Below are 13,222 nucleotides of genomic sequence, written 5' to 3'. Positions count from 1 at the left end.
AAGACACACAAATTAGCAGGGAAAAAATTTCCAGCTCAGAAGGCAGTGATGATTTTTCTCTCCTCCATCACTTTATACTCAGTATGTCCCTGCTGCAAGGTAAAATGCTTAAGAATTATTTGTTAAATTAATTAATGAATCCTAAAGCAACTTAAGTCCATCCATGGAGATCTCAACTCCTACTGCTATTTGGGGGCATTAGTCATAAAGAGTTGACCTTCACTGTTCACCGATTCTGCATGTACTAATTTGCCTGCCTGCTCACATTTATCTGTAACCCTCACATCAATACAGTGCTTTCACAGTCACTCATGGACAGGTGCAGAGTGGCACAAATTGTCACCCACCTCCTGAGTTCCCAGATGAGGTTGAACAAGATGATGCTCTGCCTTCTTGTTTCAGTTCTCAAATTTAAAACATGTCCTTTTCATGGTCTGTTTAGTGTCTCCATTTTCTGCATTTTTTATGCTTTTTATTGGTGCTTTTGCTGCTTAAAATGGCCATGAAGCAAAGTGCTGAAGTGCTGTCTGGTGCTTCCTACACACCAGACCAGGATGTGCCTTACAAAGAAAACACATGTACAGATAAACGTTGTTCAGGTGTGAGTTATAGGGTTGTGGGCCATGAGTTCAGTGTTAATGAATCAACATTGTGGTAAATCCAGGAAAAGAAGAGGAAATTCACTGATCTGTGTGTGGATCCATCCAGAAACTGCTAAAGTAACATCCATAATGTTATGATAAAGCCATGGAAGAGATGGGAAAGGAGCCAGAATTGTGGGTTAATGAGATGATGTCTGGTTTTTGTTTGTTTGTTCATTTGTTTTTAAAAGTACAGTGGACGGAACAACTGTATGGCTGAAAGCCACAGACATTCACGATTCCATTACCCAGGATCAGGAAAAGGTTAAACACTTCTTGGCAGGTGTTTTATTATAAAGAAATACTGCATACAATAAATAGCTTATTTTAAAATACATATGCACAGAAACACACATAAAACAAGGCTATGTATTCATTAGCTGACAAAAATCTTGTGACCAGAAGCATATCAGATAGCAACCTTGTATTTCCCTTAGGAGCAATGGCTCAGTTTTCACTAAGTCAGTGTTTCCTGTGATTTTAATACAATGTCCATTAATAGCAAGAATGTGTTCTATGTAATCCCCTTGCCTTGATCTCACTTCAGTTTTGAGCATCAATACTCTCATTCCCTTTTCTTGAACATCTTTTCTTTTCAGGGACACACTCACACTACTACCTCTCAGGCATCACCCATATTAGTGCTTCTCAAATGTTAATGCTCCTATGAATCCCCTGTTGATTTTGCTAAAATGCAGATTATGATTCAGTAAGCCTATGGTGAGGCCCAAGATTCTTTATTTCTAACAAGCTCCAAGCTGACAACTCTGCTCCTTGTCCCAGAACCACCCTGAATAATAAAGGCCTACATTCTGCATCCCTCTTTTTGTTTAGAATACTTGGAACAATACTTTCACCCCAATAGTTCTCCAGAGTTAGGTAATAAGAATGGTCAGGAGAAATGTGTTTCTCCTTAGGGGCTCAGAGAAATCTCTAAGGAACTAGGAAGGTGTGAGGTCTCTTGGCCAAGAGAGAAGACTTTTCAACAAAAAAAGCATCCCAGACCCATAGGATACACAACACCAAGAGTGCCCCCTAAGGTCAGCTATGAACCTTGGGTGATCATGATGTGTCAGTATAGGGTCATCCTTTTCAAAACATTGTACCAGTCTGGTGAGTGGTGTTGATTTGGGGGAAACCTATGCATATGTGGAGGCAAGGGTTATATGGGAAAATTCTATTCTACACTTTTATTGTAATCCTAAAATTGCTTGAAAAATTCTTTCTACAACTCAAAAAAAGAAAAAAAAAGAGCATCAAGGGAGGGGCTTGAATAGAGGTGCCAGAGTAGAAGGATGTGGCACTAACCCTCTCCTACAAATATATCAAAAAATACATCTACATGTAGACCAATTCTCACAAAATACCTACTAAACTCTGGCAGATCTTATACAAGTGGAACTATAAGACAACTCTTCATGAAGCTGTGTATGAGAAAAAACAATTGGATGAGACCTGCCCCCAGGGTGGGAGCAGTGAAGGAAGAAAAGTGTCCTCACCCTAGGAAGCCCCCTTCCCAGTGGAGAAGTCAGCTGGGACAGAAGGGGAGCTTCGGAAGCTTGGAGGACAGCACAGGCGATGCTCTGCTCTGCAGCAGAAAGAACAGAGAGAAGCTAGCACAGAGGGTCTATGCAGTCCCAAGCTCGAGACACAAGGCAGCTGCTGTGTGCTGGGACAGGCTGTCAAAGCTCAGGTTTCAGCAGATGAACCCAGGGAGAGGTCTTGAAAATAGACTGCTACAGTTTACCAGAACTTGAGTTCAAAAAGATGCTAAAACAGCACTGAAAGAATTAAGAGAGGTTATTGATAAAAATGCAGATTACTATAAAAAGGAAATAGATACTATAAAGAGGAGCCAATTAAAATCAGAAAATTCAATTGCTGAGATGAAAGCCAAACTAAAAAGGCAATAAATAGCAGGCTAAATAATGCAAATTAACCAATAAGTGATCTGAAAGACAGAATAATGGAAATCACCCAATCAGGAAATCAGACCAAAAACAAAAACAAAACTATAAAGGGACATATGGGATAATATAAAGCATGCCAATCTATGCATAATAGGGGTCCCAAAAGGAGAAGAAAGAGAAAAAGGGGTCAAAAATCTATTTGAAGAAATTATGGTTGAAAACTTCCCAAACCTAAAGAAGGAAAGAGATATCCAAGTACAAGAAGCACAGAGGGTCCCAAACAAGATGAACCCAAACAGACCCACACCAAGACATACTATAATTAAAATGGCCAAAGTTAAAGCTAAACAGAAGATGCTAAAGGCAAGAGAAAAACAAAAGAGTTAGTTACAAGGGAACCCACATAAGGCTATCAGCTGACTTGCTACAGAAATGTTACTGACCAAAATGGAATGGCAAGATATACTTAAAGTTTTGAAAGAGAAAAACCTTCATACTAAGATATTCTACCCAGCAAAATTATCATTTAGAATAGAAGGAGATATTAAGAGTTTCTCAGACAAGCAAACACTAAAAGAATACAGAAATACTAAATCTATCCTAAAAGAAATATTGAAAAGGCTACTCTAAATAAAAAAAGAAGCAAAAATCTACAGAAAAGAGAAAATCACAATTGGAAATGTGACAACTACAATGAACAGCAAAAGAATAAACATGAAGATCTAAAAGAGGACATCAAAATCATAAAATGCGGGAGAAAGGAGCAAGAAAGTGTGGACGTTTTTCTTTTTAGAATGTGTCTGAGCCTGTATGATTACTAGTCTAAAGAATAGAATGTAGATATAGTAATGGGTTACCATATTTGAAAAACAGGATAACTACAAATCAAAACCATAAAGTCACAAAAATTAAAACGAAAGAAATCAAGATAATACAAAATAAAATTGTCAATCCACAAATGGAAAAACAACAAGAAAAAGAAAGAAACAAAGGAGAAACACAAGATCAACTGGAAAATAGGTTTAAAATGGCAATAAATACACAACTATTTATAATTACTGTAAATGTCAATGGATTAAATGTTCCAGTCAAAAGACATACAGTGGCAGATTGCATAATAAAATGAGAACATACAATATGCTGCCTACAAGAGACCCACTTTAGGGCAAAGAACACACCTCGATTGAAAGTGAAGAGATGTAAAAAGATATTTCACGCAAATAGAAATGTCAAGAAATCGGGGGTAGCAATACTCATATCAGACAAAACAGACTTTAAAACAAAGGTCATAAAGAAAGACAAAGAAGGACACTATATAATGATAAAAGGAGAAATGCAAGAAGAGGATATTAAACTCGTTAACATACATGCACCCAGTATAGCACCTAAATACATAAAACAAATACTAAAAGACATAAAGGGAGAAATTGATGGGAATACAATAATAGCAGGAGACTTCAACACCCTTCTAATATCATTGGACAGATCTTCTAGACAGAAAATCAATAAGGCAACAGAGATCCTAAATGATACAATAGAACAGTTAGACTTAATTGTATTTTCAAAACATTACATCCCCAAAAAACAGAATATACATTCTTTTCAAGTGCACGTGGAACATTCTCTAGGATAGACCACATACTCAGACACAAACCAAGCCTCAACAAATTGAAGAGAATAGAAATTACTTCAAGCATCTTTTCTGACCACAGTGGCATGAAACTAGATCAACCACAAGAAGAGAACTGAGGAAAAAAAAAAAAAAAAAAGATTGCACAGAGACTAAACAACATACTAATTTAAAAAAAAAATGGGTCAATGATGAAATCAAAGAAGAAATTTTTAAAAATACCTTGAGACAAATGGCAATGAAAATACAACTACACAAAATCTATGGGATGAAGCAAAAGCATTCGTAAGAGGGAAGTTCATAGTGATACAGGCCTTCCTCAAAAAACAATAATCTCAAATAAACAACCAAATCTACCATCTAAAGAATTAGAAAAAGAAGAATAAACAAAACCTAAAGTAGCAGAAGAAAAGAAGTAATAAAGGTCAAGGAGGAAATAAATAAAATAGTGGTTAAAAAACAACAGAAAAAAATCAATAAAACCAAGAGCTGCTTTTTTGAAAGAGTAAACAAAATCAACAAACCTCTGGCCAGGCCCACCAAGAAGAAGAGAGAGAGAGAGCTCAAATAAACAAAGTAAGAAAGGAAAGAGCAGAAATTACAGCCAAAACTGCAAATACACAAAAAACCCTAAGAGAATATTATGAAAAGTCATATGCCAACAAACTGGACAACCTAGAAGAAATGGACAAGTTTCTAGAAACGTATGGTCCATCAAAACTGAATCAAGAAGGAATGCATAATCTGAGCAGACTGATCACTAAAAGTGAAACAGAATCAGTTAAAAAAAAAATAGCAAACAAAAAAATACTCTCTGCAAACAAAAGTCTAGAACTGGATGACTTCACTGAGAAATTCTACCAAACATACAAAGAACTTATACCCATCATTCTCAAACTCTTCCAAAAGAATGAAGAGGAGGGTATACTCTCAAACTCATTCTATGAAGCTACCATCAGCCTGATACTGAAACCAGATAAAGACTCTACCAAAAAAGAAAATTACAGGTCAGTATCTTTGAAGAATATAGATGCAAAAACTCTCAATAAAATGTTAGCAAACTGAATCCAAAATTACATTAAAAAGATTGTACATTATGATCAAGTTGGATTCATCCCAGGGACACAAGGATGCTTTAACATATGCATATCAACCAATGTGATACACCACATCAACACAAGAAAGGACAAAAATCACATAATCATCTCAATAGATGCAGAAAAAGCATGTGATAAAATTCAATAGCCATTCTTGATAAAAATTCTTACCAAAGTGGGTACAGAGGAAACATATCTCAACATAATAAAAGCTATTTACGTCAAACCCACAGCCAGCATAACACTCACCCATGAAAAATGGAAAACCTTCCTGCTAGAATCTAGAACAAGACAAGGATGCCCACGCTCACCACTTACTCAGCGCAGTATTTGAAGTCCTAGTCAAAGCAATCAGACAAGAAATAAAATAAAAGGGATCCAAATGAAAAGAGAAGAGGCAAAATTGTCACTACATGCAGATGACATGATACTATACACAGAAAACCCTAAAGGCTCCACACAAAAATGACTAGACCTGATAGACACATTCAGCAAGGTAGCAGGATACAAGATTAACATACAGAAATTGGTTGCTTATTTTACACTAATAATGAAATATCAGAAAAGGAAATGAAAAAAATGCACTTTTAAAATTGCAACAACAAAAAAAATTCTTAATAATAAACCTGACCAAGGAGGTGAAAGATTTATGTGTGGAGAACTATAAAACATTGATTAAGGAAACTAAAGATGATTTAAAGAAATGGAAAGCTATCCCATGCTCTTGGATTGGAAAAATTATTATAGTTAAAATGACCATACTACCCAAAGCAATCTACAGATTTAGTACCATCCCTATCAAATTACCCAGAACATTGTTCACAGAACTAGAACAAATAATCCTAAAATTTATATGAAATCACAAAGACCTTGAATTGCCAAAGTAATACTGAAGAAAAAGAACAAACCTGGAGAAATAACTCTCCCAGACTTCAGACAATACTACAGAGCTACAGTAATCAAAACAGCATGGGTATGGATACAAACACAGACATATAGATCAACGGAACAGAATAGGGAGCCCAGAAATAAACCTACACACCTACAGTCAATTAATCTTCAACAAAAGAGTGAAGAATATAGAATGGGGAAAAGACAGTCTCTTTAGGAAGTGGTATTGGGAAAGCTAGACAGCCACATTTAAATCAGTGAAGATAGAACACTCATGTAATACACACACACACACACACACACCTCAAAATGGCTTAAAGATTTAAACATAAGGCAAAACATTGTAAGTCTCCTAGAAGAGAACAGTGGCAAAACATTCTCTGACATAAACCATAGCAATGTCCTCCTATGGCGTCTACCCAGACAATAGAAACAAAAGCAAAAATAAACAAATGAGACCTAATTAAACATAAGCTTTTGCACAGCAAAGCAAACTATAAATAAAATGAAAAGACAGCCTACAGAATGGGAAAAAAATATTTGCAATAATGCAACTGACAAGGGTTTAATTTTCAGAATATACAAACAGCTCATACAACTCAATAACAAAAACAAACAACCCAATCAAACAATGGGTAGAAGATTCAAACAAACAGTTCTCCAATTAAGACATACCAATGGCCAATAGACACAAGAAAAAATGCTGAGTATCACTAATTATCAGAGAAATGTAAATCAAAACTACAATGAAGCATCATCTCACACCAGTTAGAATGGCCATCATTAAAAAGTCCACAAATGATAAATGCTAGAGAGGATGTGGTGAAAAGGGAACCCTTCTACACTGTTGGTGAGAACGTAGTTTGGTGCAGTCATTATGAAAAACAGTATGGAGATTCCTGAAAAAACTAAAAATAGACTTACCATATGACCCAGCAATCCCACTCCTGTGTCTGGAGGGAACTCTAATTCAAAAAGATACATGCACCCCAATGTTCATAGCAGCACTATTTACAACAGCCAAGGCATGGAAGCAACCTAAATGTCCATCGACAGATGACTGGATAAAGAAGTTGTGGTGTGTATATATGTATATTCAACCATAAAAAAGAATGAAATAATGCCATTTGTAGCAACATGGATGGACCTAAAGATTATCATACTAAGTGAAGTACACCAGAAAAAGAAAGAAAAATACCATATGATATCACTTCTATGTGGAATCTAAAAAAAATGACACAAATGAACTTCTTTACAAAACAGAAACAGACTCACAGATATAGAAAACAAACACATGGTTACCAGAGGGGGAAGCAGGTGGGGAGGGATAAACTGGGAGTTTGGGATTTGCAGATACTAACTACTATATGTAAAATAAATAAGCAAGGCCCCACTGTATAGCACAGGGAAGTATAATCAATACCCTGTAGGAGTCTATGATGAAAAAGAGTATGAAAAGGAGATATGTATATAGATACATATATAATAATTGAATCACTATGCTGTACACCAGAAACTAACACATTGTAAATCGACTATACTTCAATTTAAAAGAAGAAGCGCATCAAAGGTCTCAGCTACGACAAAGATGGCAGGAAGGAAGAGAATAAAAAAGGCTATAAATTCAGTATAAAATATAATACAGATTTTTTATTGATAATGTAGTACATGCAGGTAAGACACTTCGCCAAGGACACAAATAGTAGAAAAACATTGACTTTGCTCTCAAGAAGCTTAATAATTATAAGGGAAAAGGGACATAATAGCTGCAAGAAGGGGTCTGAAGTGAGGGGGAGACTTAGCAAACTACAGTTAATTTGTGGTGGGAGTTCAGACGAGGCAGAGACAGCTTCCACTAGTGAATCAGGGAAGGTTCTCAGGAGGAAGTGTTACCTGAAATAAGTCTAGCTATACATTCATATTTGAATACGGGAAGGTTCCTAGGACCTCATTCCATTCAGAATTTAAATTTTTAAAGTTGAAAATTTTAAGTTCCTTAAACTAGGTTAGAACTACAAATCCTGCAAAATTACACTGAGCTTATAGGGACAACTGATCATTAAGCAGAAATAAATAAAAACAAAAAAAAGTTGTACATGGAGAGTTGAAGGCCAGCATCACCGGGCTGTGTTTAGCTACATCCTGAGCTCCTGAGCTGCTGGGATCTCATTCCAAAGGGAGATGAGAGCTTGCGGGTTGACAGAGTGTCCTGGGAAGAACAGAGATGGAAGTCACTCGACATGGGGTGGAGGGGAGACCTGACGGGTAAAAGGAAGGGCGCTGGGGGGAGGAGCACTGAGGAAAGAGAGAGAAAACAAAGATGGGCAGACAAGTGGGGAGTGGGGCAAAGAGCAGGAAGGATGGACACGAAGAACTCACCGGCGCTTCCGAGCCCAAAACGCAAGACCTGCCAGGAGCAGCAGGGGCACCGTCACTGCCAAGAAGATCCAGCCCACGGAGCTGCGATGCCCTGTGGATCCGGGTGCACACAACGGTGTCATTTCAAACCTACTCTCGGTTTCACTGCATGTCCCTGCTCTTCCTTTGTTCATTCCAGTGTCTGCCTCCCCAGTCTCCTTTCTCCCTATTTCTTCTCTCATCCTCCCTCAGAGACGATTCCTTCATTAAGTGCAACATCTTCCTATGTCTGTGGGGCTCTCATATTCCTACCTTTCATTTGTATTCCTCTGGGGTCTGGAGTTCCCAAAATTCCAATTTTTCATCTGGCTTTCCTGCTCAGCTCAAGGACCACCAACCCCCATTCCCAGCCGGGCCCCAGTCCTTGCTCACCCCAGTAGAGGACGATGTCCTGGTCCCCCAGACTGCTGTGTCTCACCCGGCAGCTCAGGCCAGGTGCCTCTCTGGTTTCCACTTCCAAGGACACCCGAAGATACCACGTCCCGTCGGCATGAGGCACGACGTCGCTTCTCTGAGTGCCCTGTTGCTCCCGTTCACCCCGCATCCACGTCACCCAAATAGGCTTTGGGTAGAAGCCAGAGGCGTGACAAACCAGCACCAGGCGGCCAGGACCAGGACTGGGGCCAGGGGACAGCCAGGCCTCTGGTCTTACTGCCGAGGACATGAGAGACACAGATGAGGACTCTGAGGCAGACTCTACGGTCACTTTAGACAGACACCCCTTTCCCACCTCTAGGAACCTGCCACCCATTATCCCCTCTCCCCCTTCCCTCCTTCTTGTCCTAAATTGGAAGGGCATGGTGGGAAGAGGTGGTTTTAGAACAGAAAGTTCTTGGAGGGCAGGTGCAGGACTGACCTTGTCGCTGGAGATATGCCTTCCCTGCATCAAGAAGACCCAAGAGGAAACGTGGGCAGGTGTCACTGAGCAGCCTGTGTATTATTTCCTGGGTGCCTTGGTACAAATTGAATAGTCTGCAGACAAGCTGAGCCGTCTCTCCGCCCTCTGGAGAGGGCAACCATGAATTGTTCTGGAAGCTCAGGAACTCTGATCCTTGAAAAGCAACCTGCACAAAGCCTACTGAGGCTTCCCCAAAGCGCAGCTTACAGCCTCCTGCTATCTGCACCTCAAAGGGATCTGGGGAAGAGGGTTTGTAAATTAGAGAAAAAGAATGAAAATGATAAAATAAAATGAGTTGAACAACAAGAAGATAGAAAGAGAAAGGAGGAGTTTAGAAGATTTGAGGGAATGAAGCAAAACTGGTTTGATCAGAGCTTCAGAGAAAGGGGAACTGACAGTATTTGGAGATGCAGAAAGAGATGAATGACAAAAAGGAAGGGGCAAAGTGTTTGAAGAAGGCAGCATAAACAGTGCGGGTGAGAGAATAAGGAAGGACTTCGTGTGAGACTGCGGGGGTTATAAAAATCTAGGGTGAATGGAACGCAGTATGTTACACTGAATATATAGACAGAGGTCGCTGATGAGATTGAATGGGGGAGGAAATCACACTTTAAGGAGTCAGCCATAGAGTGAGGAAGCTGAGACTATCTACTCAGAGATCAGGGAAAGGGGTGACCACTCATGGAAGATAATAAAGCAAAGGCCGCAGTCAACGAGAGAGGTGTTTGTAGGTAGCAGAAGTCTTGAACGATTTGAGGAATCAGGGTCTGGATTACACCCTCTGTCTTAAGGTATATAACTGCATCTCTATGGCGGGGAGTTGTTACAAGGTTCAGAAATGAGTGGAGGCTGTTTCCTAGAGGAATAAGAAACTCATTGAGACACACAAAACACCCCCCCTCACACACACCCCCCATATTCCCAGCCCCTGTTAAGGAAACTGAACTTACATTGAAGCATCCACTGAATGGCATGGTTGTGAAATGCCTGAGCAAATCTAATGAAGAATGTCTGAAATAACCTTGCCACTTCCATCAACTCCTCATTGCTGAAGTTGCCCCTGGACCAAGGCCACAGGTAAATGACAGTGTCAGAGCTGCTATTCATGCCGTGAGTCTGCAACTCCCCCAACCAACCCGAGCCCACAGAATGTTCCCAGGAATGGTTGTAAAAGGAGAAGATATGGATGATTTGGAAGGAGACTGGCTCCTGGAAACCTGTGGGAAAAGAACAAAGAGAATGAGAAGGGGAGTTGAGAAGGAAAGAATGGAGAAAGAAAAGTGCCAAATAGGAGAAACTCGGAATCTGGAGAAAAGGGAAGCCACAGATATCTCAGCAGGGTTCCATGCATTATATAAACCTTCAAAAGAGCAAAAGGACTGGAGTCAGGGATGCTGGAATGAAACTTGCCTGATACTCGCAGTCTCTAGGTTGGGGAAACCATCCCATACACACATGTGCCGAACATGTGCGGCACACACACACACACACACACACCCCTCTTCTTGTACTTAGCTGGGCAGTTGCCAGAGCTCTTACCGTCCTCACTGTCAGCAGCTGGGAGGAGAGCCAGCAGCAATGGAAGCTGCAGAAACAGCATTTCATTTGCAGGTGTTCTTTCTTTTGCTCAGGAAAGTTGGTCTTTGGTTTCTGTTCTGAACAAACCTACCCCACAATACCTCTGTTCTGACTTCCTACTCCTACCAACAGACAAACCTTCCCTTTAGTCAATGTCTGAAGAAAAAAAAAAAGAAAGAAAGAAAACCTGTTCCTTCCCAAAACCCTGGACCTCCTACTCAGATGCTCATTTCCGCTCCAGTTCTGACTGTCCTCTCTGGCTTCCAGCTTCTCTCATCGTCACCAGCTTCCAACCAGTTCACTTTCCTCTAATTTAACCGCTATGGACCAAGTCTTCCACGGTATTGAAAAGTCAATGTGCCTTTAAGGCCTTTTTACTCATTCGTACGATACAGGCATGAAACTAAATGTCTTCCCAGCAGCCTGACTAAGGTTCTCAAGCCCCTGCTCTTTTCTGTCCCTCTGTTCTTCTCTTGCCTTTTGAATATTTCCTCAAGTATTCTCTTCCCCTTTCTCAGCCTCACTCCTCCTTGTTACATCACTGATTTCTCATTGGTTGCTTTATTAGCTTTTTCAGAATCCCCTATGATTGCCCCGAGAAACAGTATAAACTATCATCAATTCTCCAACATTCTCAGAGAAGAATCAAGTATGTAGACAGTAAAAAATCAGTGGTTGCTAGAGGTTAGGTACCAGGGGAGAAATAGGTATAATAGGGCATTCCTAGGGCAGTGAAACTATACTGAAAGCGACCATCATGGTGAATACATGTCATTGCACATATGTCCAAACCATAGACTGTACAACACCATGTGCGAACCCTAATGTAAACTATGGACTTCAGGTGATAACAACGTGTCATTGTAGGTTCACCAATTGTAATAAACGTATCACTGGTGGTGAGGGATATTGGTGGTGGGAGAAGCAGCTCATGTGGGGGCAGGAGGTATACGGGAGCTCTATAATTGCCACTTACTTTTACTGTGAATGTAAAACTGCTCTAAAAATAAAGTCTCTTTTAAAAAATGATACGTTCTGGTACTTAAAGGCAATTATGGTATTTAAAGGCAATTAAAGATTTCTTTCCAATAGAACACACAGGAAGATCAGAGCTTATATGCAATCCTGTAAGATGAAAAGTGATCACACTGTGATAAGGATTTTGTAGTCTGCACGTTTCTAAAAGAGAGAACAGAAACTTAATATTAACTGAACTTACTCTTTGTACCAGGCTTTGATCGCAGTCCTCTCCGGCGACCCCCTGATTTTTCCGAGTACCTCAGTAACACTGGTATGCGTTAGTTGAGACCTCAGGTGTCCTAGATATGATCTCTTTCTAGGCCGCAACTAAGAAAAGCATTCTGGGCTGCTGGCCCCTTGTCAGAAGAAGAGCTCAGATTCTCAAAGAAAACTGAGTTTGGGTCAGTTTCAGAAGTGATTCTACCCCTTATAAACGCTCGGTCTGTAAGTGGTTGCAGGGTTTTTGAAGAGACACTGTCACTCCACAGAACTAAAACTTGTTTGGAATATTAGGCCTTTCTTGAGTTCTTAAAAAAACTGAGAATCTTATGGATTTATGAGACATCTTTTTGTTTCTGTTAGGTATTAGATGTGCAGCGATAATTCTGATAAAAATTGCAATCAACAAAGGTAGGGTTTATTCTTGTAGTACCAACTATAAGCCAACATAAAGTATCTCATTTCTCCCAACAACCTTAAAAGTAGGTATTATTAACTTCTCAGTCTTGAAAATGGGCAAAAAGGAGTTAGTTAAATTGCACTAAAATTTACAACTGCTAGTTTGTGGAACTGGAATTCAATCCCAAAATTTTCTGACTGCATGTTCTTCTGTACCATTACCAACACTGAAAACTGCCTCATAATTCTGATTTTTGGTCCTGCCTGACAGTCATGAGACAAGAATCATATATGTGGGATGGGCAGAAGATCAACACTGCTTCATTTTTTCCTAAAAGAAAATGATACTGTTTTTCCTAAAAAGGAAATGAGAGCTCAAAAAATGTTCTGAAAGAGCGAACAAGTGTGGCAATGCCCTTCTTTAAACTCAGGTGATAAACACCTCTCTTCTTGAGGGGTGACATGTTTTTTGGGTCATATATTTTTCTGACTCTCTCTTTACTGCCTTCAAACTCAATAAA

General features: G+C 39.6%; 1 protein-coding gene across 1 annotated transcript; it reads right to left on the bottom strand.

Annotated features, from left to right (window-relative positions):
- Nucleotides 1-7,799: 7,799 nt before the first annotated feature.
- LOC105069481 (T-cell surface glycoprotein CD1a) lies at nt 7,800-11,560 on the bottom strand. Its single transcript, XM_010955598.3, has 6 exons — nt 11,025-11,560; nt 10,436-10,702; nt 9,444-9,722; nt 8,960-9,238; nt 8,549-8,639; nt 7,800-8,378 (listed from the first exon to the last, which is right to left on the bottom strand). The coding sequence occupies exons 1-6, from the start codon at nt 11,083-11,085 to the stop codon at nt 8,336-8,338; spliced, it is 1,020 nt and encodes a 339-aa protein (XP_010953900.2). The 5' UTR covers nt 11,086-11,560; the 3' UTR covers nt 7,800-8,335.
- Between the last annotated feature and the right edge of the window lie 1,662 nt (nt 11,561-13,222).

The sequence above is a fragment of the Camelus bactrianus genome, chromosome 21, assembly GCF_048773025.1.
Source record: "Camelus bactrianus isolate YW-2024 breed Bactrian camel chromosome 21, ASM4877302v1, whole genome shotgun sequence".
Classification (NCBI taxonomy): Eukaryota; Metazoa; Chordata; class Mammalia; order Artiodactyla; family Camelidae; genus Camelus; species Camelus bactrianus.
Note: the sequence above shows the minus strand (reverse complement) of the source record. Positions and strands in the feature narration are given on the sequence as shown.